This window comes from Gloeophyllum trabeum, assembly GCF_000344685.1.
Source record: "Gloeophyllum trabeum ATCC 11539 unplaced genomic scaffold GLOTRscaffold_00008, whole genome shotgun sequence".
Lineage (NCBI taxonomy): Eukaryota > Fungi > Basidiomycota > Agaricomycetes > Gloeophyllales > Gloeophyllaceae > Gloeophyllum > Gloeophyllum trabeum.
Window position 1 is genome coordinate 920163 of NW_006920417.1, and position 21486 is coordinate 941648.

At 56.1% G+C, this 21486-nt stretch overlaps 7 protein-coding genes across 7 annotated transcripts; 5 read left to right on the forward strand and 2 right to left on the reverse strand.

Moving 5' to 3' along the window:
- Positions 1 to 138: 138 nt before the first annotated feature.
- GLOTRDRAFT_139227 (uncharacterized protein) lies at positions 139 to 682 on the forward strand (the record flags this gene model as incomplete). The annotated part of the gene is made up of 2 exons (XM_007868779.1): positions 139 to 185; positions 252 to 682. The coding sequence occupies 2 exons, from the start codon at positions 139 to 141 to the stop codon at positions 421 to 423; spliced, it is 219 nt and encodes a 72-aa protein (XP_007866970.1). The 3' UTR covers positions 424 to 682.
- Positions 683 to 1897: 1215 nt separating this feature from the next.
- GLOTRDRAFT_116517 (uncharacterized protein) lies at positions 1898 to 3442 on the reverse strand. The gene is made up of 6 exons (XM_007868780.1): positions 3057 to 3442; positions 2951 to 3003; positions 2880 to 2891; positions 2605 to 2819; positions 2302 to 2555; positions 1898 to 2249 (listed from the first exon to the last, which is right to left on the reverse strand). The coding sequence occupies exons 1-6, from the start codon at positions 3075 to 3077 to the stop codon at positions 2013 to 2015; spliced, it is 792 nt and encodes a 263-aa protein (XP_007866971.1). The 5' UTR covers positions 3078 to 3442; the 3' UTR covers positions 1898 to 2012.
- Positions 3309 to 4367, reverse strand: GLOTRDRAFT_43422 (S-adenosyl-L-methionine-dependent methyltransferase; the record flags this gene model as incomplete). The annotated part of the gene is given in 5 exon segments (XM_007868485.1): positions 3309 to 3442; positions 3495 to 3609; positions 3667 to 3810; positions 3826 to 4080; positions 4137 to 4367. The coding sequence occupies 5 exon segments, from the start codon at positions 4365 to 4367 to the stop codon at positions 3309 to 3311; spliced, it is 879 nt and encodes a 292-aa protein (XP_007866676.1).
- Positions 4368 to 6030: 1663 nt separating this feature from the next.
- On the forward strand, positions 6031 to 7621 carry GLOTRDRAFT_130061 (uncharacterized protein; the record flags this gene model as incomplete). Its single annotated transcript, XM_007868781.1, has 3 exons — positions 6031 to 7263; positions 7319 to 7390; positions 7448 to 7621. The coding sequence occupies 3 exons, from the start codon at positions 6031 to 6033 to the stop codon at positions 7619 to 7621; spliced, it is 1479 nt and encodes a 492-aa protein (XP_007866972.1).
- Positions 7622 to 8548: 927 nt separating this feature from the next.
- Positions 8549 to 9980, forward strand: GLOTRDRAFT_111381 (uncharacterized protein). Its single transcript, XM_007868782.1, has 3 exons — positions 8549 to 8696; positions 8784 to 9624; positions 9689 to 9980. Exon 2 carries the CDS (start codon positions 8795 to 8797, stop codon positions 9521 to 9523), a length of 729 nt encoding a protein of 242 aa, XP_007866973.1. The 5' UTR covers positions 8549 to 8696; positions 8784 to 8794; the 3' UTR covers positions 9524 to 9624; positions 9689 to 9980.
- A 4358-nt stretch (positions 9981 to 14338) lies between these two features.
- Positions 14339 to 16562, forward strand: GLOTRDRAFT_77402 (L domain-like protein; the record flags this gene model as incomplete). Its single annotated transcript, XM_007868783.1, has 9 exons — positions 14339 to 14712; positions 14782 to 14853; positions 14919 to 15001; positions 15064 to 15211; positions 15283 to 15374; positions 15526 to 15742; positions 15802 to 15851; positions 15928 to 16207; positions 16259 to 16562. The coding sequence occupies exons 1-9, from the start codon at positions 14489 to 14491 to the stop codon at positions 16560 to 16562; spliced, it is 1470 nt and encodes a 489-aa protein (XP_007866974.1). The 5' UTR covers positions 14339 to 14488.
- Positions 16563 to 16980: 418 nt separating this feature from the next.
- GLOTRDRAFT_139231 (uncharacterized protein) lies at positions 16981 to 19967 on the forward strand (the record flags this gene model as incomplete). The annotated part of the gene is made up of 6 exons (XM_007868784.1): positions 16981 to 17186; positions 17380 to 17427; positions 17484 to 17948; positions 18027 to 18086; positions 18152 to 18650; positions 18729 to 19967. The coding sequence occupies 6 exons, from the start codon at positions 16981 to 16983 to the stop codon at positions 19320 to 19322; spliced, it is 1872 nt and encodes a 623-aa protein (XP_007866975.1). The 3' UTR covers positions 19323 to 19967.
- Positions 19968 to 21486: the final 1519 nt, after the last annotated feature.

Genomic DNA, 21486 nt, shown 5'->3' on the forward strand with positions numbered 1-21486 from the left:
GGGTGTGGCGGGGGCGTAGTGCTGACGTGGATATCGATATACTGGTTCGCCCGCGCGGGCCCGGCCAACTCTGTAAGGATATACTACGAAGTCGAGAAGGCGGGCGACCGCGCGCTGCCCCGCATCCCTCATGTCCCCATGGGCGTGTCCTACTTCCCCGCAGAGGCCGTCATCGTGCCCAAATCGTACGTCCCGCACTTGCTTCTCACTTTACCTCGCACTTTATGCTTATGCGTGTTTTGATCTGGTAGGTGGATGCGCGCGCTGGTGGGGAACGTGGTGTTCGAGGCGGACCACGAGAGCGGGGGCCACTTCGCTGCGTACGAGCGCCCGGAAGAACTGGTGGGCGACCTCAGGAAGATGTTTGGGCGCGGAGGGCCAGCGTTCGGGGTTGTTCCTGGCTTGACGGGATATGCGTCGTGATTTATGAGGGTATTGCGGTGTATCCTTGCCAATACGATGGTACGTCGCATCCGGGGTCACCCTACTCGGAGAAATGCTTTCGCAAGCACCTTTATCCTTATTCATGGGGAGGCGCAATTCCGGGCGGCGAGTTGTTTGCATCTGTTTGGACTCTGCAAGAAAGTGGTCGCAAATCCCCCGCCTTCATAGAGCCTTCCGCATGTCGAAATCACGCATATAAAATGTACCAGCAGGGATGTCATGATACAGAAGATGCAACGTTAGTTCTGAATTTCCGATTTTCCCAATATCAAGTTCATTAGATAGAGGTAACGAGACCACAAGTACATTTAACAAAAATGTACAACCAACGTTGCATCCGCTCGTTGATATTGATTAACTTTTATGAATCAAGTGACGCGTGAATGTGAACGTAGCACGCTGTAGGTTTTCTGGCAGTAAAGAGCAATTAACGACGCGTCCGAACGCGTCGCGGACGTGACAAGCTGTGACACCATCGCAAAAAGTGTCACACCAAATACTGTACCGATACGACCTTAGGCAACGTCCCGTGTCCCGAGAGGTCCGTCGCCGTTGCCTATTTTGAGATTTGTCCCGTGTCCCGGACACCTCGTTGCTTGGGGCCCCGGAGCCTAAATCCGCGCTAAATGGGGAAAAATGAACAAATTTATTCGCACGTGCTTTGGAAACCCTCTTGAAGCTTCTTCTGAGTCTTCTCTCAGCGATTTGAGCCTCAGATCTATCTGAGGAGTGTATCAACATTGCATTACCCTCACCTTAGTACGCGCAACTGCAGGTTGCGTTGCATGTGTCCCTTGTCCCCACGGAGACGTTGCTTGACCTGCCACATTCCCACGGTGAATTACATAAGCCGTCGCGTTGCCTAAGGTCGTATCGGTACAGTATTCCGGTCACAGTCCGGGCTCTCCTGCCGCAGCAGAAGCAGGACCCTTCCCCTGTGTTAGAACTGTAAACTCACCATAGTACATGAGATATCTATTCAGCCTTTTACAGCTGTGATCCAGTACTTGCTTTGTCCATTAATTACACAGACTTCCTGGAAATCAAGCTCATCTGTATCAAGGATAGGGAATGCACCCACTGGTGTGCACATAGATACGTTCCAAATGTTTCTGAAGACAATGCATAACTTCCCTAAGCACTCTTTTGCCGACCTCGGTCAATTGACCATCATTTCATCCCGATGGTGGACAGCTCAGGAATAAGAAGAGACAACCATGTTTATATCTACTGGATGGCATAATACCTTTCTTGCTGTTTAAAATAGTGATATACATTGCTCATGCATGCATAAGGTGAGAACGGAGCAGAGCAATGCACAAGAATACGAGGGGATACTTGCGACCACCTTTCAGCCACAATCTGCTGACAAATCAACTCGCACCGGAACCGGGCGTTGCGCCTCCCCATTATTCATCTCGTGAGATGTTCTGGCCGGGGTAAGTCAAGACGAGAACAGTGGCAGGTATCCATTAATAACGTCTGAGCACTATCATATCCAACAGAGTACATTTACTTCCGATCGTACAATTTCGTCTGATTCATTAATTTCCAAATATACCCCTTCCTTAGACCACGGTTGTAGCGGGGGCAGTCGGGTCGGTCGTAGCAGGCCCACCGGTGATACCGGCGCCAGCGCTACCAGGAGCGGTAGGTGCAGCAGGCGCGGGCGCGGTACCGCTCGCCTTCTGCTGGTCGGCGATACGGCGAGCCTCTTCGTGGATGTCGAGCACCTGCTTGCTCGTGGTTGTGTAGAACTGGCGGACCTTCTGGCCCCACGGCGACGCGAGCGCCTTCGAGTAGTACTATTCACCAAACGTCAGCGCCGAGGAGTGTGGCACGAACTAGGGTACGCACCTCGGTCGCGCTCTTCGTGATGCCCTTCTGCTCGTCGACGGCCTTGGCCTGCTGCGTGGCGGCGCTGACGGCGCTCTGCACCTTCGCGGACACGGTCTGGTTCTCGCCGAGGGCCTTCGAGCCGATGGTCTTGTCGAGCGAGTTGAAGTAGGCGAGGAAGCGCTGCGAGATGCCCTTCTCGGTGTCCATCTTGATCGCGCGCTCGAGGATGCTGTCGGAGAGCGTGTAGCCCTTTGCGAGGTATTCGGCGACGACTGGGAAGGCGGTGTTAGAAGGGAAGTGGGAGCGAGAGGGGGGACTTACTGCCGGCGCGGGGCTTGTGCTCCTGCTCGATGTGGTCGCCCGCGGCGGGCTCCTCGTGCTCTTCGTCGTGGTGGGTGGTGTCGGACGTGACTGTTAGTTGAGCGCCGTCCAGAGTGCCGCCGTTGAGCATCAGGGCGGTCTTGGCGGCGGAGGGCTTTTCAAAGTGGACGACCGCAGTCTTGGGCTCGGTGTTGTGGAGGTCGATCGCGACGATCCTGGCGCACAACGCGTATGTTAGTACGAGCATGCGAGTTACATGCCTTACTTCAGCTTACTTTCCACAAAATCTGCGAAACGAGAGCATCATGAATGTCAATATCGCAGAAAGCAGCACTAAAGGACATACGTGAAGAAATCACGGAGGTGGTCCTCCGTCGTCGTGGGGGCAAGGTTGGAAACCTGCGTGGACGTCGTTCAGCACAGCGACGAAGAGGATACATGCGAACACGTACGTTTACAGCGTGGGTGGTCATTGTGATGGAGATTGGATGGCGTTGGACGGGACGGGCTCGTCTTGTAGTGGTCGCCGCAGTGTGACGTACTATCTAGAGCTCCTGATCTGATGTCATATTACATAATCCAGCACAGCCCTGTTTATCAGGGCTTCTGCCGCAGCCCCTCCAGCGGCTTCACTAGGCTTCATGTCGTTCCGCCTGGCCACGGACTCGAACCTACACGGGACCCGCTCTGGTCCTTGGACGCATTCATTGAAGGATCGCCACAAATCTCAGCCGCACGTATACGATCATCCACTTCCCTTGCGTATCTCGACAGTCCACAGTGCATATATCCTGCACCTCGTTGATGATCTCGGCAGCCTCCTCGTCTGACATATCATCTGCAGGGCCAGTCCGGCTGAGAGTGGCGAACAGGAAGGGGTAGGAACTCACGTAGAAAAGATTTGCGAGCGAAGAGGTGCAGCCAGTCTGCGAGAGTCGACGGGAGCGGCGTCAGGCGGGGGTTCAGAGAGATGTGAGTCACTCTGAAGCCATTGGATTCCAGCAGCTAAGCAATCCCGTTACTACGCGCATCCATGGCGCCTAAACTCGTCTTGGGACGTACGGACTGATAATCCTCCAAGGAGGGGAAGAACCACGGATCCAACTTGTCGGCGGCATATCCGCATTTGCTCAGTACACCATGCAGAGCGGACCTGACACCTGCGATCCGCGTACTCATCGTTACACCGTTCGTTGCCGAAGAAGTCTGAATCGGTTATACAGTGATACACCTACCGACGCAGTTCCCGAACCCGCCGAATTCGCCCACGAACCTCCCGCCGTCCCTCAGCACGCTCTTGGCGCTCTTGATCACGCCGACGGGGGACTGCTTGCACCAATGCAGCGCGGCGTTTGTGAATACCGCGTCAAACTTCAATGCCGGGGGCAACGCGTCGGACAAGGAGGATAGAGTTGGCAGGGCCTGCACGTCGGCTACGTACGCGTGCTGCAGGCCGTTCTTCCGGGCTTGGTCGATCTCCAGGAAGCGTCAGGTGCCTGAGAGACTCGCAGGCATCTGTACGTGCGACCCACCATGCTCTCGCTCGAGTCAACCCCGACAACAAGGCCCCCTTCCTGCCCGCGCACGACCCGGTCGATCTCGAGCGTCACCTCGCCGCTCCCGCAGCCAAAGTCGATGATCGTCTCGCCCGGCTTCGCGTCGAGCAGAGAGAGGACGGGCGCGGTGAACGCGGAGGAGTAGACGAAGGATGCGGTTTGGTTGTATGCGGTGGCGGACCAGCTGTCACGGTCGGAGGTCGACATGGTGTTTCGGGATGGTAGGGTGTTTGATTTCAAGTTCAGTGGACATCGCGCCTGTTATATATGTTTGGTGCTAGGTGATAGCAAGTAGAGCTCTGCAGAGTGCAGGTCAGGTATTACCTCGTCGGCCGAAGGTGGTTACACTGGAAGGAGCCTTCGGCCGACGTGGTGATACCAAGATCCGTCCATTTTCGCAGCCAACGAGAAGATAGTTCCTGTAGTTTGGTGAGTATGCGTCTGACATCCCAAGCTATCGAGTGCGAGGCGATATGCTCTTCATAGAGCTGAACTGAAGTACAACGGAAGGACCATCTCTGTGAGACGTGAGGGAAGTCATGTTTTGACATTGTGCGGAAAACCTGCCTTCGTGGGAAGGATGACTGCCTCATAAGGCAAGCGTAGTAATGGGGCTAGCGCCGCCAGCGCAGGGCTTTTTGAAGCATTACACTGGCTGTTTCGATGATGAGAGTATAATGGACCTTGCGTTGAGGCAAGGCTAGCATTATTGTGCAAGGCTTAGTGCAACGACACCTCGAAGGAGGAGGTCCAGTTGTCTGGTTGCCGATGCTGCTGGCGGTATGTTGGAGGCCTTCAATGCACCGTTTGCTCATGTCGAACGATTCTGATGTCGCTTTCATAGAGACAATTGTAATATAAGCGTCAGTGATTTATTACACCCTCTGGCCCACCTCACCTTCTTCGAGCTCCAAGTTTCTCTGGTCCACTCGGTGCGCTACGCCTCAGGTCAGTCGTTTCGCCAGCTTGTATCGACCGCACTTCTGTTGCTTACCTGTGGACAATTTTTGGATAGTAAAAAGCCGCTAGACAACAGTGAGGAACCTACATCTTGGGCAGAAAGCCACGGAACCCAGACGTCATGTATCAGGGTCGAATGAATATATGCCGCGACACAGCGTCACCAGGACATTTCTGGTATAAACCCCAATTGTTCTGGAGCCGAATTAACCATAAAAATCCTTCCATTGCGACATAACGAACATCGTAGAATATCTCGGCCGATCCGACGCGCTCGCCACCCGCCCCGACCGGACCAACTCGCCTCGCCTCAAAGACTCTGCCTATCGGTCCCTATCATTTGTGGGTCCACGTATCGCACAATATAATTGTTAACAAAGAAACAGCCAAAAGAGGATGTGTTCGGAGCCGCATGCCCTGCTCGCTTACGCTTGGGTCGAGCGAGGAATTGCCTTTTCGGGAACTTGGTGGCTTCGCGCCATCATTGTGGCAGCCCTAGTATTCCTGGACACTCGCTGTCTTGAGAGCCTTGTGAGCAATATTTAGTGGCCTTTTTGGACGTTGTAGGCTTAGTGCTGGTCGTATATGTCAGGCCACTGTTGCTGCTGTCAAGGAGGGTGAAAAAAAAACAAGGTAGTACGGAGGCAAAGCCACGCCTAGGGCAGTGGCGAGACACTCGATCATTGTGGCCAGCGTGTAGACTGGCATCAGATTACAGATCTTCTTCTGGAAGTTAGGCCACAGGGTTCGGCCGGACCATTATGCTCAGCCTATATAAGACCGGCCAGACGACGACAGTTCCCCAGATACTTTTCGCATCTACCACCGCACGCTCGCATCGTCGAACTCAAGAATCGCTATCAACACCAACACCAACACCAACACCGACACCGACACCGACATCGACATCATGTTCAACGTCAAGCTCAACATCATTAAGAAGATCAAGTCGCTGGCCTCCCCCAAGGAGACCAAGCGCGCCGCCACCGTCGCCGAGGCGGTTCCTGCCCCCAAGAGGCAGTCGAAATTCAAGCGCTCCTTCATGAAGAACGCCAAACTCGTGGTCGACTCTGCGACCGCTTTCGCCGCTCCCGGATTCGCCCCCGTCCCCGCTCCCTTCCCGGTCCCGACCATCGTCATCGTCGTTCCCGCCCCCATTCTGCCTCTTCCTTCCTCGGCTGTCGACACGGTCAAGGCTCCCTCCATCTCTTCCACCACTTCTTCGTCGGTCCCCATCACACCTGCCAAGATCTCCGGTCCCAAGACGCGCCCCCCCATCCCCGCCACATTCGCGTCCACCATCCCCTTCCCCCGCGCCACTTCCGCCGCCGAGGAAGCCACATCCAACAACACGCTAGTCGACGCGAAGAAGGAGGCGGACGCGTACCTGGCGCGCGCCGAGTGTGCTGAGGCCGAGCTGGCGCGCGTCAAGGCCGACTTGGAGCGCGTCCTGAGCCAGGCCATCGAGCAGGCGGATTCGGACAAGGAGCGCCGCGGCGTCCAGAAGAAGGGCCGCGCTCTCGAGCGCAAGAAGAGGGCCTTGGTGAATGAAAAGGCACGTCTTAACAAGGAGAAGACACTCGTCGCGACGGAGAAGAAGGTCGTCGACAAGGCAAAGAAGGCACTCGTCGAGCAGAAGGAAGCCACCGAGCGCGCTATCGCTCTCTTGGTCAGGGAGAAGGCGGTGGTATACAAGGCGAGGAAGACCTTGATCGAGGAGAGGGCTTCGACCGAGAGAGCACGCGCGCTCTTGGCTAGGGAGCAGGCTGTTATATATAAGGCGAGGAAGGCCTTGGTCGAGGAGAAGGAGCGCTGCGAGCATGAGAAGGGGCTCCTGGCGAAGGAACGCGCTCTCGTGGAGAAGGAGAAGAAGGCATTGGTGCAGAAGCGGGAGGCTTTTGACTCCCACGTCGACGAATTTAACTCGCACGTCGCCGAGTTCGAGTCGGACGTCGAGGCCGTACAGGCGGCCCTCGTTCAGAAGGCTGAGGAGGTGGAGAAGTTTTACGCCGACTGCCTCCAACCATTCGAGGAGGGCAAGGAGGCGTACCGGGAGCTTGAGTGGCAGGTGAGGAACTGCAAGACTTTGGCTGGTCGACCGATATACGGCGAGGGGGAGAGTGACGAAGCGTTGGATCATAACGTGAGTTCTCTATCATCTCGGCATCGAGTCAGTATTGACGGCCTTATTACTACAGCCAGCGGTGGCGAAAGAAGCCGATATATTCACTCCCCTTCCGGTACGCAAGTCTCATGCAAGTCATAACGAGGTAATGCTACTCTCTTTCCTCCTCGTGGCACTATTACTTACGCCGATCCACTCGCAGGACACACACACTCGGGACAGGACAGTCTCGCAGAGCTCGGCTAGCAGCACGAGTTCAATTTTCTCCGACGCGTGCTCCACCGCGTCGTCTGCCACTACCGTCTACCCCACGCCGCCCACGACTCCGACAAAGTCGTGGATGAAGAAGAACGACCAAGAGGCGGCGTGGCCTTAGACCAGGCCTTGGCTCATTGGGGCAATCTTACGGTTGGATTTCGGCAAGGAGAAGGAGCATTTGATTGGTCGTCTCTGACGACGCTGAGGGTACTGCTGCCCTATGGGATTGCTTGGACGATCCGAGCAGTCCCTTGAGCGCGTCTCACGGTGTGCCTACGCCACGGACATCGCAGGCGACCCCCGGACTTTGCATCCCTACGGTCGACCTTGGGTATACGGAGCGCCGCGCGGAGCCGTGCGCGTGCATAGTTCATGCTATGACGGGGAAGAGCCTCCTACGGGCACAGGCTTTTGCTGTGGCGGGGGAAGGTTGAGGTGGAGGAAGGTAGTCGGAACCAATTATCGGTTCGGTGGTTATGGGAGGAATGCGACTTACCATTTTATGAGATGGAGACAGGATGTTATCAGATTATCAACCTCACGTCGGTGTGGAAGGATTTCCAGGCCCTAATATGTCTTCTTTTGCAGTCTTTGTTTTAGTAGTAATTGTGTGCTCTCAATGATCCGGTTCTCTTCCCTTTCTTGTCTATATCTTCCGTAGTATCTCTTTTGCTAGTTCATTTCACGTTATGCATTATGTCTTGTTCGTATCCTGATCTCAGTGCGAATTGACTTTGAAGCGTCACTGGTCTGAGTCAGACTGTGTGACATACATCCGCCGTCCTCCGGTTCCTCCCATGTGAACAGTTTTGAGCCTGGTTGTCCCGACTCCGTCGTTCTCCATTATCTTTTGCACCGATGTCCCCGACGTCTAGAATTGTGGCCTCGCCTCCGAGGAGCCCCTGAGCTCCACTGTGGCAGTATACCGTGAGAAGAAAAGACCCCTTCCAGTCGAGATAGCACTTTTGTTGTACCCCGCTGCAGCGGCCCGGCAAACTTTCTACCTTTCTTATATTCCGGCTTGTTACCCCGCACTTGATTCTGTTTGTCTCCTTCTCGGTTTTTTTCTTGTTTCCTGGCTCGCCGCCACTAGTCCGTGGAGAATAAAAGAAGTGTGGCTGCAAGCGAGCAGGGGGTCACCAGGAGTTCTCGACTCCGGCTTAATGAGGAGTGATATACAGCCTTGGGTACAGGTGCGCGTCCTTCGTCCTGCAAGAACAGAAAGATTCTTGTGTACCACTGGCCACGTCCTGGTGACATTATTCATGACCGCCTCCCAGACCTTGTCGTGATGGTGGAGCTACTCACAAGTGTTGTGAGCGCCCGCCGTACAAGCAGACCTGCTTTGCAGGCTGCGAAGCTCGTACCTACGCTGCCAATCCCTATTCCCACTTCTCGTCGTGCGACTGGTCCGCCCAGTCGCTCGCCGACACGGAAGGATTTATCCTCTGATCTCCTATTCGACATGTCACCTCCCCAGTCTTCGGGCATTGTGCCTTCCCCACCGACCGCCAATGGCTCTCAAAAGGTCATAGGAAAACACGCATCTCCACGTCGGAGTCCTCTTGACGACTTCAATCTTGTCGACGTATCGCGGGCTCTGGATAAGGTACCAACACCGGAGGAGATGTTCCTGTATACATTGCCAACTTTGGCGAAGCCGTCGGCGAATATGCACAGTGCAAACCGCCAATCCCGCGTCAAATCTGCCTACTCTCCGCACCGTAGCTTTGACCGGCAGACAAAAGCTGCGAGGAGAGCTGGTTCTCATGCTCGCCATTCGCGCGCTGATGGCGGAATCAAGGACAACCCCAATCCGTCCTCATTTGATAGTCTTTCGGGGAGTGACCTTTCTCAATCCTATGGCTCTGAGGCGCCCAGACGATCACCGTCTGTTTCCCATGTCAAAATCACGGGATTCGTTACCCCGACCAAAAGCACGTTCACTCGTTATCCGCCTCAGAGACCATTATCGCTTGCACCGGTCTCTGCTGACAAGACCTGGGAACACGTGCGGTAGCGCTCCTCCCAGCAGCGTTGCAGGCGCTGCTGTGCACCCTGAACGAAAAGTAATTTTACGCCCCGCGCATCACGACGCAGTAATGACGACTGGATAACGTTGTAAGTAATTATGACCTTGATGTAAGGGTCTGAGCGCTGACAACTTGTTCATGCTCATGTCTAGCTACATGATTATACCCATGTTTTCACAGTGGAATTCGGAACACTTCACCTTTTCAAGCCATCGAGTGCCCTCCCTATGCATGTTCCTCCGACCTAGCCGGGATGTTATCCCAGCTTACGAAAAACACGCTCGATGGTATTCGTTCGTTGCATTGCATTTCATTCCCATCATTGTCATCATTCCTTTTGCAGTCCTCGCTTTCGATGTATCGGGTACATCATGTAGCGCTAAACTCTGTATTCTACTATCCACTTCTATCGACGGGTCTTTTGCCGGGAACATATCCGAGTGCGTGTTGAAATGTCTGGACCGAGGGAAATCACGAGTAACCTTTGAGTGAGGCCTTAATGAAATCAGGCACGACCTCTGCCAAGGACGACCTTTCGGCGCTCATGATCATGATCGGGCAGGCCCTCGAAAGCCCGAAAGGGCGAATGTCGATGCAAGTTCACTGGGATCTGCAAGCTGCGCTGCGGGCAGCTATCATCAACTAGGCGGTGTTATGATCTGTAGATACATTGTCGATCGTACGTGCTAAGTTGTACATATTGACTTCGGAGGCCTGATTTGGAAGAATGCGACCCATCGTATTCACGTTAGCGCAACGGCTCAGGCACACGTACGCGGGCTGGAGAGTTCAGTATTCAATATCAGTCGTTGATCTAGCCACCGCAACAACAGATATTGCTTACAGTTGTCTCCGTTGCACCGAAGTCACCTTGGAGGCTGTGACTGCCGACGATTTAGGCACGAAACGTGCTTGGAACTTCAATGCTACTGCACTGGGAACTGATCAAACCAGAGTATAGGTGACGTTCTGTGTGATGCAGAGGTCAATCTGCCCAATTATCCCATAATGACCTTTGGATGCCGCCGGCGCGCTGACGATCGTGTTTCTTGGGAATCAAGGAGGGAGTCAAGATACTTCCAACGTATAGACAGTGTGATTCATGGGGTCAATCTGACGGAATATCAAGGGTGAGGGGTGATTCTCTTATGATGCAGACATGAGGGCCTACATCGCCTGTGATTGATAGGCGGTTGACTACAGGAGACATTCATTGGACGTTCGAACCCGTGTTCACTGGCACAGTAGATGCTACGTAGCAATTCTGGGTTTAGGGTGAGTCAACTTTCCAGCATTCGCCTGGTCCTTGACTCAATGTAGGGCGGCTTACTTACCAGGTTAAGTTCAGCATTCGAGCTGAGTCATGCATTATCCTCATCATGATCATGAGGACTTGTGACCTCGCAAAGACATTTCACTTCGAGTCCGAAGCCTTCATTTGGGCCGACACCTGTAGAAAAAACCGACCTAACGCGGAAAACAGTATTTCACTTTGTTCCCGTCAAGAGCGGATTGGTGCTAAGGGACGCACGCCCGTAGTAGCTCTGGAGCAGAGAAGAAGAAATTGTTCCGAGAGTCTAGAGTCTAATATCCCGTCCCCGCGTCTGCTTGGCAATCGTGTTTATTCTTCGTTCGATGCCACAATTGATGTTACACAACAAGCGCATCCGTGACGTTGCCTTGCAAATTTGCGCAGTCTATTCATCATTGCGATGTGCTTCTATGTATGTAGCATTTCTAATGGAGTCTGAGACCTGGAGACGGTGTACACGTCTGCAAATGAGTCTGATAGCACCAGCGAAGGCATTGCCGTAGAGTATTGAAGAGCATTGATGTACTGAGTAGCGGAGACTTCGCATCCACAACACGCAACAAACACGGCCAAATATGGGTCCATTTGGACCAACATTCGAACCACGCGGTCACGTGGTTATACGCGCTGGACGACGCCACTCGCACCGAGGGTGGGCACACCTGAAGACTACTCAAGCTACTCAAGACTCGACTGACTATGGCCACCACTGGAACGCTACGAAGGCCAGCCTGGCAGACTGACGAATTGGAAGAAGAATGGATTGAGCCGGACGATCAAGAGGACGAGAAGACGACATCTAATGCCACGCGTTCCGTATCGTTGACGGTCCCTCTGGGCGGCTCTGTGGTTGTGCGCGAAGAGCAAGAAAAAGTGGAAAGGGATGTGGAAGGAGATGAACAGCTGAGTCAACCTGCTGGCACGTTCTTGATTCGGGAGGATGCTCCAGCGGGACCACTGCTGCCCAAGACGCCTGGTCGTAACGTGAAAAATGCGATTAAAGACTTCTTTACGCCTCTTCCACTGGAACAGATGTTCCAACCACCCTCACCACCGCCTGATGGAACGTCATCTCCTCACGATCCTGGTCCATCCGGTTCAGACCATCAGTCTCCGCACGATCACGTCCTCGGGGGCGAAAGCGACTCGGATTCGCCCGAACACGACGGACCAGTTGCAAGCCCCTCGAATCCCATGGAATGTCGGTTTACATTTACCATTCCTAATCATCATGTGCTGGCTTCTGGTACACCACAGGCGCAGAGTACGCCGGGCTTGCTAAGGTTCACTCGACGTGGCCCTCTCCCTTTCCCAGCGAATGATCCTCGCCTCCGGCTATTTCAGCTGCAGTATGATACCTTCACTCGGGATCATCTATCAGCGATGGTAGACTCCATTGCCGCCGGTTCTCCCTCAGGCAGCAGTGGCGAGCCTAGTCCTGCCGTGGGCCAATCATTCAGCCACTTCGCTGCACAGTTGTCTAGACTGTCAGAGAGGAGTTCGCCTTCCCGACTAAGGAGCATAAAACGCATCAAACTGAGTCCTCCCAGCGACTACGGGGACGGGGACGGGGACGGGGAAGGCGCCAATATCCGTCGGCCAACTCTCCGGAGGGACTATGTCAGTGAATCCAAGTCGTTAATGCAACAGATAAAGCAAGCGCGAGATTTTTCAACTATCTCGACTCGTCTGGAAGGCACACCACCGTGCAGTAAAGTTAGCGAAACTCCTAAAGATTCACCTCAAGCAGAGTCTGCTCTCAACCACGGTACGTGGCGCTCCTTGGGCAGACGATCCTATCGATTGAGATGTTTCTAGCCGCTCCTGCCCTACTACAGATACCTGCTAACGACAAGGAGGAGAAGTCGACAAGTAGCAGCAGCAACAATTCGAAGAAAGGGACGTATTCCTCCCTTGCTTACCGTCGGCAGGCCGCGGACCTCATGGCGCAGATTAGGAACGACATAAAGGGTCAAGGTCGCCTCTTTTCCGGTGAGACTATGGTCTCCCATGCCACAGGTGGTTCCCACTCAACAATGAAGCAATCTGTCTCTTCTCCGAAACGCGAACGAATGGGCTCGGTCAATTCATGTGTATTCAACAAAGAGAACGCGGCCGACATGGTTGAATATGGGCGGGTACGAAGTCCCGGCAAAGGCAACAGACTGAGAAACGCGGTCGATAGCCTGAAGTCGTCAAAGAGAAATAGCCCTCGCAAGCTACGCCGGATGGAGTCTGACAAGAGCCTCCGCGGCAAAGCTCCCTTCGAGGTCCCTGTTGTTGCCGTCTTTACAGCATCGGCCGAGCTAGAAGACGCGAACGCTGCTGCGGTATTCGTAGCATCACCTTCAGCGGCACCCTCTCAGGAAGCTGACGTTCCACCAGTTCACACCGGGTTCTTGGCACCCCCTGCACAATCAGGGAACTATCCTTCTGCTTCTCTTCGTGCACGGACGGGGGAAGATTTGAACCGTTTCGTATCGTCGAGCACGGCGTCTGGGACTACCTTGACCGCGGGGAGTACGGGATCGTATAGCAAACACCCCGGGCCAGCGCATATAACTCGCATTGGGCCAGAGGACATACCGCCTCTCCCGGAGAGAGTGGGCAAGATGGTGTTCGACAAGGTTATGATGAAGTGGGTGAAGGATACCGCCAAGGCTACAGGCGTCCTCGCTGATGAGACGAGGCCGATCTCTGAGACGAACAGCACGAGCGAAGATCCTTTCCGAGATATCGACAGCTTCAAGGACGAAGAAGGCACTTCCGACAGGCAGTCCCGTCGGTTGTCAGATCCCCTCCGCCGGGAAGCTGAGATGAGTCGGATCGAGGAGGTGGAAGAGTCGGAATCCGAGGACGAGGAGGAGAAGGAGTTGACATCCTTCTCGATAGGCGACCCTCCGTCTGGTGTCGTACAGGTGATGACAGGCGACATTGACAGCGAAGAGGACGAGGACGACTACTATGACGAACAGGCCGTGGAGTCCGAAGACCAGGACGACGACGAGGTGGATGAATTAGTGGAAATGTCGGCGTCCATGTCGATCGACGACGTCGGTCCACATTCCGGCCTGGTATCGCAAACTAATGCTCAGCCGTCTAGGCATCACGTCAGTCCACGGAGGAAAAGAGTCAGTCCTAGTCCTCAAGTCTTCAGTACCCCATTGCCTGCGCCTCGGTCAAGCATCGGTCTTGCGCCGACCCCGCTGCGGTCTGCAATGAAGAGCAAGAGCATGACGCCCAATAAGACGCCCGCCAATCCAACTCCTGGTCACCGCCGTTCTGTCAGTTTCTCCGATGGGAAACGGGAGGGGCAAATCAGAGGCCTGAACAAAAATACCGGAACGCTATCAGCGGGTGAAGGTGAAGGGTCCAGCAGGGTTTCTCCACGTACCAGGCGCATTGCAAATGCGATGGAGCAGCTTGAACGGTTTAGTGAGCGGGTATTCATGTCTGAGATTAATGTATCACTGAGGCTGTTCAAGGTTACGAGGAGGACTCTCCCTCGAAAACCAGTGGCTCCTCAAGACCGCCGACAGACGAGATACAGCCGTTGTCATTGCGGTCGTCGACTGCGGATGGCAAAGGCAATATCAGCAAGTCAAGCACTGACCGGCGGGTGTTTACACGCCCTCCGGGTATGAGGTCACCGAAGTCACTGTCCAAGAGTGTCAAGGCGAACGCGACGTTCCTGACGGAGTGTTCATTTGGCGTTGCCCATGATAGACTAGTTCAGGTCATCACGGACGTGCAGCCGTTCGAACCCTACTGGGAGGAGCTAAGCGTTATCGATCTCTCGAGGAAGAATCTGGACAGCGTAGCGCGACTGAAGGAATTCCTGCCGCGGCTGGATTCACTATGTCTGTGAGTACAGCATTGCGATGTGATCTGCAGACACCTGATGATGCGGCCCTGACCATCGCTCCCTCCCAGTAATACCAATCAGGTTTCATACCTGAGTGGCATCCCAAGCACGGTGAGATCTCTGTCGGTCGCATCAAACGCGTGCGTCTGTTTATGACAGCTGTGACATGATTTACCGTCTTCTGACCGGGTTGCTGCTTCTACAGCCTCACGAGCGTGGCTTCTTTCAATCATCTCCGCAATCTGGAGAACCTTGACATCAGCAATAACCAGTTGGACTCGTTACGTCGTGAGTAGCCCCGGGATCCTCGTTTTAATTTAGCAGCGCTAACAGCGAGTGGGAAAATATAGAACTCGAATGCCTCCGCCATCTAAGGGAGCTGCGAGCCGACGGCAACAAAGTAACGAGCGTCGACGGATTGCAGCAATTGGACGGGCTGGTCAAGCTGAGCCTCGAGGGTAACGCAATCCATGATATTGATCTGACAGAATGTCGCTGGTGGGTCAAGTTTCATATCCGCGGGCATTGGGTATCATTCGCTCACTCATGGAAACTATCAACGCGAGCAGGACACGGCTGGAGATGTTGCATCTAGCCAAGAATCGAATTGAGAACATCAACGGACTGGCGACTCTGCCATCATTGGTCCTGCTGAACCTTGGTATGTCTGTTTGTGCCTACCTGCTTCTTCACATGATGCTCGGAGGCTTTATGGCCGGAGCGGTTCTGGTTCTTGGAGATTGGATGACGTGATAATTGACCGGTGGTGATTGCTGCTTGACCCATGCTGACCGCGATTCTGTGGCACGCAGATAAGAACTGTTTGGGCGAGCTGGATGCCCACGGGGTGATGCCGCGGCTTCGCATCCTGCGCGTGAGCGGGAACCGGCTGGCGCAGCTGAATGCAGGCAGCTTTCCCAACCTGCGGACGCTGTACGCGGACGATAACCACCTGGGGAATCTCGTAAAGGCAAGCCGGCTGACGAAACTGGAAAACCTGAGCCTGCGGAACCAGCGCGGGCGCCTGCTGTGAGTGTGGTCTGCGTTTGTGTGCAGTCACATGTGGGATGCTGATGTGATGGGTGCAGGAACTTGAGCGTGAGGGATGTGCGGGACGTGAAGCGGCTGTATCTCTCAGGTACGCAGGCTCGGGCGCTGGGCAGTTCCGTTCATTTAGATAAGAGGATGTGCGTGCTGATGAGGGCCTCGGGCAGGAAATCCATTGAAGGCCGGGTTTATGGATGAACCGTGCTACAACCTAACGTACCTGGAGCTGGCTGGGTGCCGGCTGGCGGCGCTGCCTGCGAACCTGGCGAAGCTGGTGCCGAACCTGCGCAACCTGAACCTGAATTATAATTTCGTTGAGGATGTGCGACCGCTGCACGGGCTGAGCAGGCTGAAGAAGCTGACGATGGTGGGGTCGCGGCTGAAGACGACGAAAGAGCTGATCCGGGTGCTGCGCGGGATGCCCGAGGCAGAGGTGCTGGATTTTCGGTGGGTGGTGCCTGGCACACCTTTGTACGTGTATGGCTTACATGTATGCAGGATGAACCCATGTACACTGCCGTGGTACGTGCCTCTTCTGTACAAGAACAAGAGCGTACCTGGTGGGCCGGATGGGGAAGCGGGAGACGCCAGGGGTGAGAAAGGGTGGCAGGAGGTGGACGGGGAGTTTCGGCGGGGGCTGCCGGTGGAGGTCTATGCGCACCGGCTGGCGTACCGGGGGCATATCATGCGGGCGTGCCCGGGCCTGCGCTCGCTGGACGGGGTGGGCGTGACGGAGAAGGAGCGGGCCAAGGCGGGGGAGCTGCTGGCGACGATGGGACTGCGTAGCAGCGTAGGAGCGTAGGCGTAGGCGTAGGCGTAGGGCGTAGGCGTAGGCGTAGGCTGATTGTACTTGACTGCTGCATCTGTGCTGATCTGGAGTGTTAGCGTTGTGTGATGTTTCATCGAGATCAGCAGCCGGCGCGTCGCCGGGCGCCCGGCAGCGGAGCCGGAAAAGAAAGTCCGCGGGAGGATGGTGCCTGGCCCGGGGGCTAAATCGAGCGCAATATGGCCAAATGCGGGCAGAGGGCTGGAGGGATCGGGAGGGGAGGCGTGGGAATGCCCGAGGGAGCGGTAGAGCACGGGACGGAGCAGGAAAGGGAAGCGGGTCGGCGATGTCGATCTGTGGAGGTAATTGAGTGATAAATTGCAGTTCTCGGGGCACAGCATCGACTGGGACGCGGTTGGGTGTCATCGGTCGCGAATAGGCACAGAGGGCGGGAATGGAACGGCCCAAATCAGGAAGGCGTCTTGTCCCCCCCGCTTTCCCACCGCCCGCCCCTTTGCTTGTTAAATACCGCCCGCGCGCCTGCCACCAGCAGTCGCTCTCCGTTGTCGCCACCGACGGCCCCCCGATGATTGACCAGGCCCGCCCGCCCCAGCACGACGTCCTCGCCGAGTACCGCATCGCCCAGCTCCAGTTTGCCTGGTGAGTCCTCCATTCCGCACGCGCGCGCCGCTGTCAGCACCTGTCAGACGGGCCCTGCCTGGCGTGCGCCTTGCCATTTGCGCCGCTGACAGCTCGCTCGGCTGCACTGCATGCGCACGTCGATCGGCGCCCCCGTTTGCCACTTTCTGCTACTGTCTTCCATACGCACGCTCACCATTCGCCTTGTACAAAGCGCAAAGCCTGCCCGCGAGCACCTCTTCCACGACGACGAGCATACAATGTGCGTGGGCAAGCGCGCAATATTTTATTTGTCGCCAAAGCTGATTTTCATCCCAGCCCGGTGTCAGACTTTGACTACGACGCGCGACGCATGTCCAGCTCTGCCGCCTCTGCCGCCGAATCTGACGCTTCCCTTTCGGAGAAACGCTCTGCCACGCCCCACGACTCCCCCGACCCGAAGCGGCGTCGCCCGACCCTCGACATCGACGCCAACGCCGCCTGGTCCGCCCCAGACGACAAGTCCGCCGCAGACTCCGCCGCAGACCCCGCCCACCGCGTCCAGCTCCCCTCCATCTTCGACTCCTTCCACGACCCCTTCAACAACCGCGACGCCCTCCGCCGCCCGTCCCTCCCCGCCCTCCCCTCCGACCGCGCCCGCCACGCCTACGGCCCCGCCGCCCAGTCCCCCCGCCAGTCCGCCTCCGGCCTCGCCTCCTATCAGTTCCCCGCCCAGCCGCAGCACCACCACCATCACTCTGATGCGCTCGGCCTCCAACACGACCCCGCCGGTCCGCGTCCCAGGTTAGCTGCAGACACACAGCTCGCTCTTCCCACATCCCTCACAGAGAACTCTGCTTATTTAAATTCTGCCGCATCCAGCTCCGCCTCCTCCTCCTTTCTCTCCACCCCTTCTACCTTTGGCTCCCCCCTGTCCCCAGAGTGCGTAGCCCTCTTTGTCTTTTTTCCCGCCTTCTTATCTAATCCCCGCTCTTGCGCTCCATCAGGCCTGGCGCTCAGCCCGGGGCACACGGACTCAAATACGACGACAGCCTCCGTCACTCGTCGCTAGGCGGGCCTCTTGCCAGCGCGCAGATGTTCGGCGGGACCACTCGCATCTCCGGCCAGGACCGCCAGAGGGGCTACTCCAGCGGGGGCTCCCCTGACGGCGTCAAGTCGGAGCAGTGGAACTTTTCCGGCAACGACCTCGTCCTGCCCGCCTCGGGCTCCTCGTACAACGTCCCGGGATCACCGCAGTCCTCGACCGTCCCGTCCATCTCGGTCACCGCGTCCCCGTCGCGCTCCCCGCAGCAGGTGCCCCAGTCGTCGTCGCTCGTCGAGCGGCCCCCGCGCAAGCGAGGAAAGCTCCCCAAGCACGTTACAGATTTCTTAAAGGACTGGCTGCACAGGCACTCGGACCACCCGTATCCCAGCGAAGAGGAGAAGAAACAGCTGTGCCATGCCACCGGGCTGAGCATGAGCCAGGTGTCCAACTGGATGATCAACGTGAGTAGTCTTCTCTGTGTTTATTTCTGCGTGTACGAGGGGTAGGTCTTGCATCCGATGTACTAATTATTCGCATAGGCCCGCCGCAGAATTCTCGCCCCCGCACAGCGAGCAGCCTCCAACCCGTCCACCACAAGCCCGTATCCTGCATCTCGTCCCAGCACGTCCTCTGCTGCCATCCTCCAAAATGGACGGCGCGCCTCCATGCCCACGGATAGCCTGCAGCTGTACCACCCTCTCTCGCTGCAGTCCCTGCCCTCGCATCACTCTGCGCCGGACTATCTGACCTCGCGGCATATGATGGGCACGCCGCGCGCGTCCATCTCGGGTGCCTATGGCATGGACTACAGCGCGAGCCGGCTGGGGTACGTGCCGGGGCAGGGGTACCTCTCCTCGTCGTCGTCGGTCCCCCTGACGGCGCCGGCTGCCCTGGCATCGTCGCCGTTGTCACTGCACAGCGCCGGTACCTACCAGCAGCAACAGCAGCAGCAGCAGCAGGCGTTGTATGCGCAGCAGTCGCACCATCACTCCCACTCGGGCGCGGGGTATCTCACGAGCCCTCAAAATAGCGGCGGGAACGGTGGCGGCGGACGCGAGGGGGCGCGGTACTATTCGGATAGCAACTCGCAGAATGGGTCCGCGCCTGGCTCTGGGTATCCCACTCCTCAGTGATCGCCCTCTCTAGACTGTCTCAGTTCTCCTGTCTCTGTCACTCCCCCTCAATATTTCTTGACGCGACGTAACGACGAATCAAAAAATCCAGAACTGTATTTCTTGCTCACGGCCCCTTGACGAAAACGAAAGGACGGTCTCCCCTATACCATTTCCCCTGCTGTGCCCCCCCTGCCTCCCTGCGCAAGTAACCGTGTATACTGTACGTGATGACGGCCCAGGTCGCAGAGTGCTATGAATAACGCTGGCTGTACGTCATGGCATGTGACTGCCAGGGCGCTCGAGCATTACCACAACCCGCAACTGGACCCGGACGCGCCCCGGAAGTTCCGATTCCCGCGCCCCTTTCACAATCATGCATCAGTGGCCCCCATCATCGCCCTCCCGAATTGTGCTATATTATATTATATGTCGGAGCGTCGCGCCGAGCCGCACGCACCGTCTGTTTTCGAGAACTGCCTATTTTTACCTGTATATTTTCCGGCGGGCTGGCCGCCTGGCGAAATCTAATAATCAGACCTTTTCCGGACGCGGACTGATGCATCGGCCAGTCGCCCCGCCTTGGCCCCGGGCGCCTTCCTTTGTGGTTATCCAGAAGACCCGGCCATCCTGCCTTTTCGGACGCGGCGCCCGGCGTTTCCTGCCTGCGACGATTCATTCATTTCTCTTGTCTCTCTTTTCGATGGACTGCTGTTGTTCTTCTGACTGGGCTGTATGTTATTATATAGTATAGCGTACGCTACTTCCCCCGCCTAACGATACCTACGATGCATATATCCGTTATAGACCTTGCATTGTGTAATTTCTTGTCGGGTGCCCCTAGATATAACCGCGTTTGTGCGCGAGCACACTGGCGCTCCACGAGCTCGTGTTTCGCGAAGACGACGAGGAGGGCCTTCTCCCGGTGCAGTGCTTCGCTGATAATTAATGAATATCAAATGGCGACCGCGCGCGAGATTACGTTTGGGTGGGCGTCTGGGAGAACGAAGCGGATGCTGGGGCCACCCAGCCTAGCCGAGATCAAGAGGCGCGATGGGTGGTGGTGGTTGTCGTTGTTTCCTTTTTCCTGAGGGTGGGTTGCAGTGGTAGGTAGTGCGCACGGGGCACGAGCTGATGGTTACATCATCCGGTAGCGCGGGGGACAATGGCGATTGGCCAGAGCTTGAGCTTGATGAACCTTGATATCGTAGTACACTGGCAACGGGGCGAGCGGCGAACCGCTCGAGTCGCAGCTCTCTTCATGCCGCACTGCTCGATTCGAATCTGGGCGAGATCCCGGCGTGCTTTCGACTCGAGCCCTGCGAGCACAGGCTGCAGCGCTGGAGCCAGCACAGGGGTAGCGCGCACTTTAGGTTACATAGCCCGGCAGCCGCGATCGCGATGGCGTCAGCAGCGTTGGGGCGCGCTGGGTAAACCCTTCATCCATAATTAACGGGCGGGGCCCGGATCAAGGCCTTGTGCTTGTTTTTGTCTCGTGGTCCAGGAGAAGGGTAAGGTCAGACATGCAGTAGCTGAGACCGGGGGCCTGAGACGTAGTATTAGACAAGGAACTACAATGTCTACTTTTACACCGGTGTGGAAGAGGTATCTGATGCAGACGCGGGAGGGGAGGACGGGGGCCGTGCGTTCGAGCAGGGGTCGACCTTTCGGATATTGAGAGGCATCTGGCTCCCCATATGCGGCTCTGACTTGACGATGGGCCGGGTTACGACACTGAGATCTAGTCAGTAAACAGAAAGGGAGGTAGACTGCGGGACGGGGAGGGGGAAGTGGGACGGGATGGACCGCGAAAGGCGGCGAGAGCGAATACGCGCAGTGACCACACCGGGATCTATCCCGACTCGATGTCACTCAGGAGGACGTACTAGTGATGCGCGCTCGCGCAGAGTTGCTCGCGAAGCGTAACGTGGTGTGGCGCGACACGTTGTCCTGTTATGTGGCACAGCTGGTGCACCATACACACCAACCTTGCATGCATACGGCTCAACTTACTGTATTTCGTGGCATGTTTTGTGATAGGTAGGGCAAGTAAATAGGTATCATTGATTCTGGAACCTTTCCAGGCTCAATCCGAGGATATTTAAAGCTCTGTATCAACTTATAGCTGGCCCTTGGTCTTTGTGGGTCCCTCAGCCACCGGGAGTAGAATTTGTACATGTTTGTC

Coding starts and splice junctions, on each gene's coding strand:
- GLOTRDRAFT_111381 (XM_007868782.1), top strand. CDS start 8,795: ATGGTGGAGCTACTCACAAGTGTTGTGAGCGCCCGCCGTACAAGCAGA.
- GLOTRDRAFT_116517 (XM_007868780.1), bottom strand. CDS start 3,077: ATGACCACCCACGCTGTAAAC. Junction 3,004..3,056: donor TGACCACCCACGCTGTAAAC/GTACGTGTTCGC, acceptor ACGTCCACGCAG/GTTTCCAACCTTGCCCCCAC. Junction 2,250..2,301: donor TCACGAAGAGCGCGACCGAG/GTGCGTACCCTA, acceptor TTTGGTGAATAG/TACTACTCGAAGGCGCTCGC.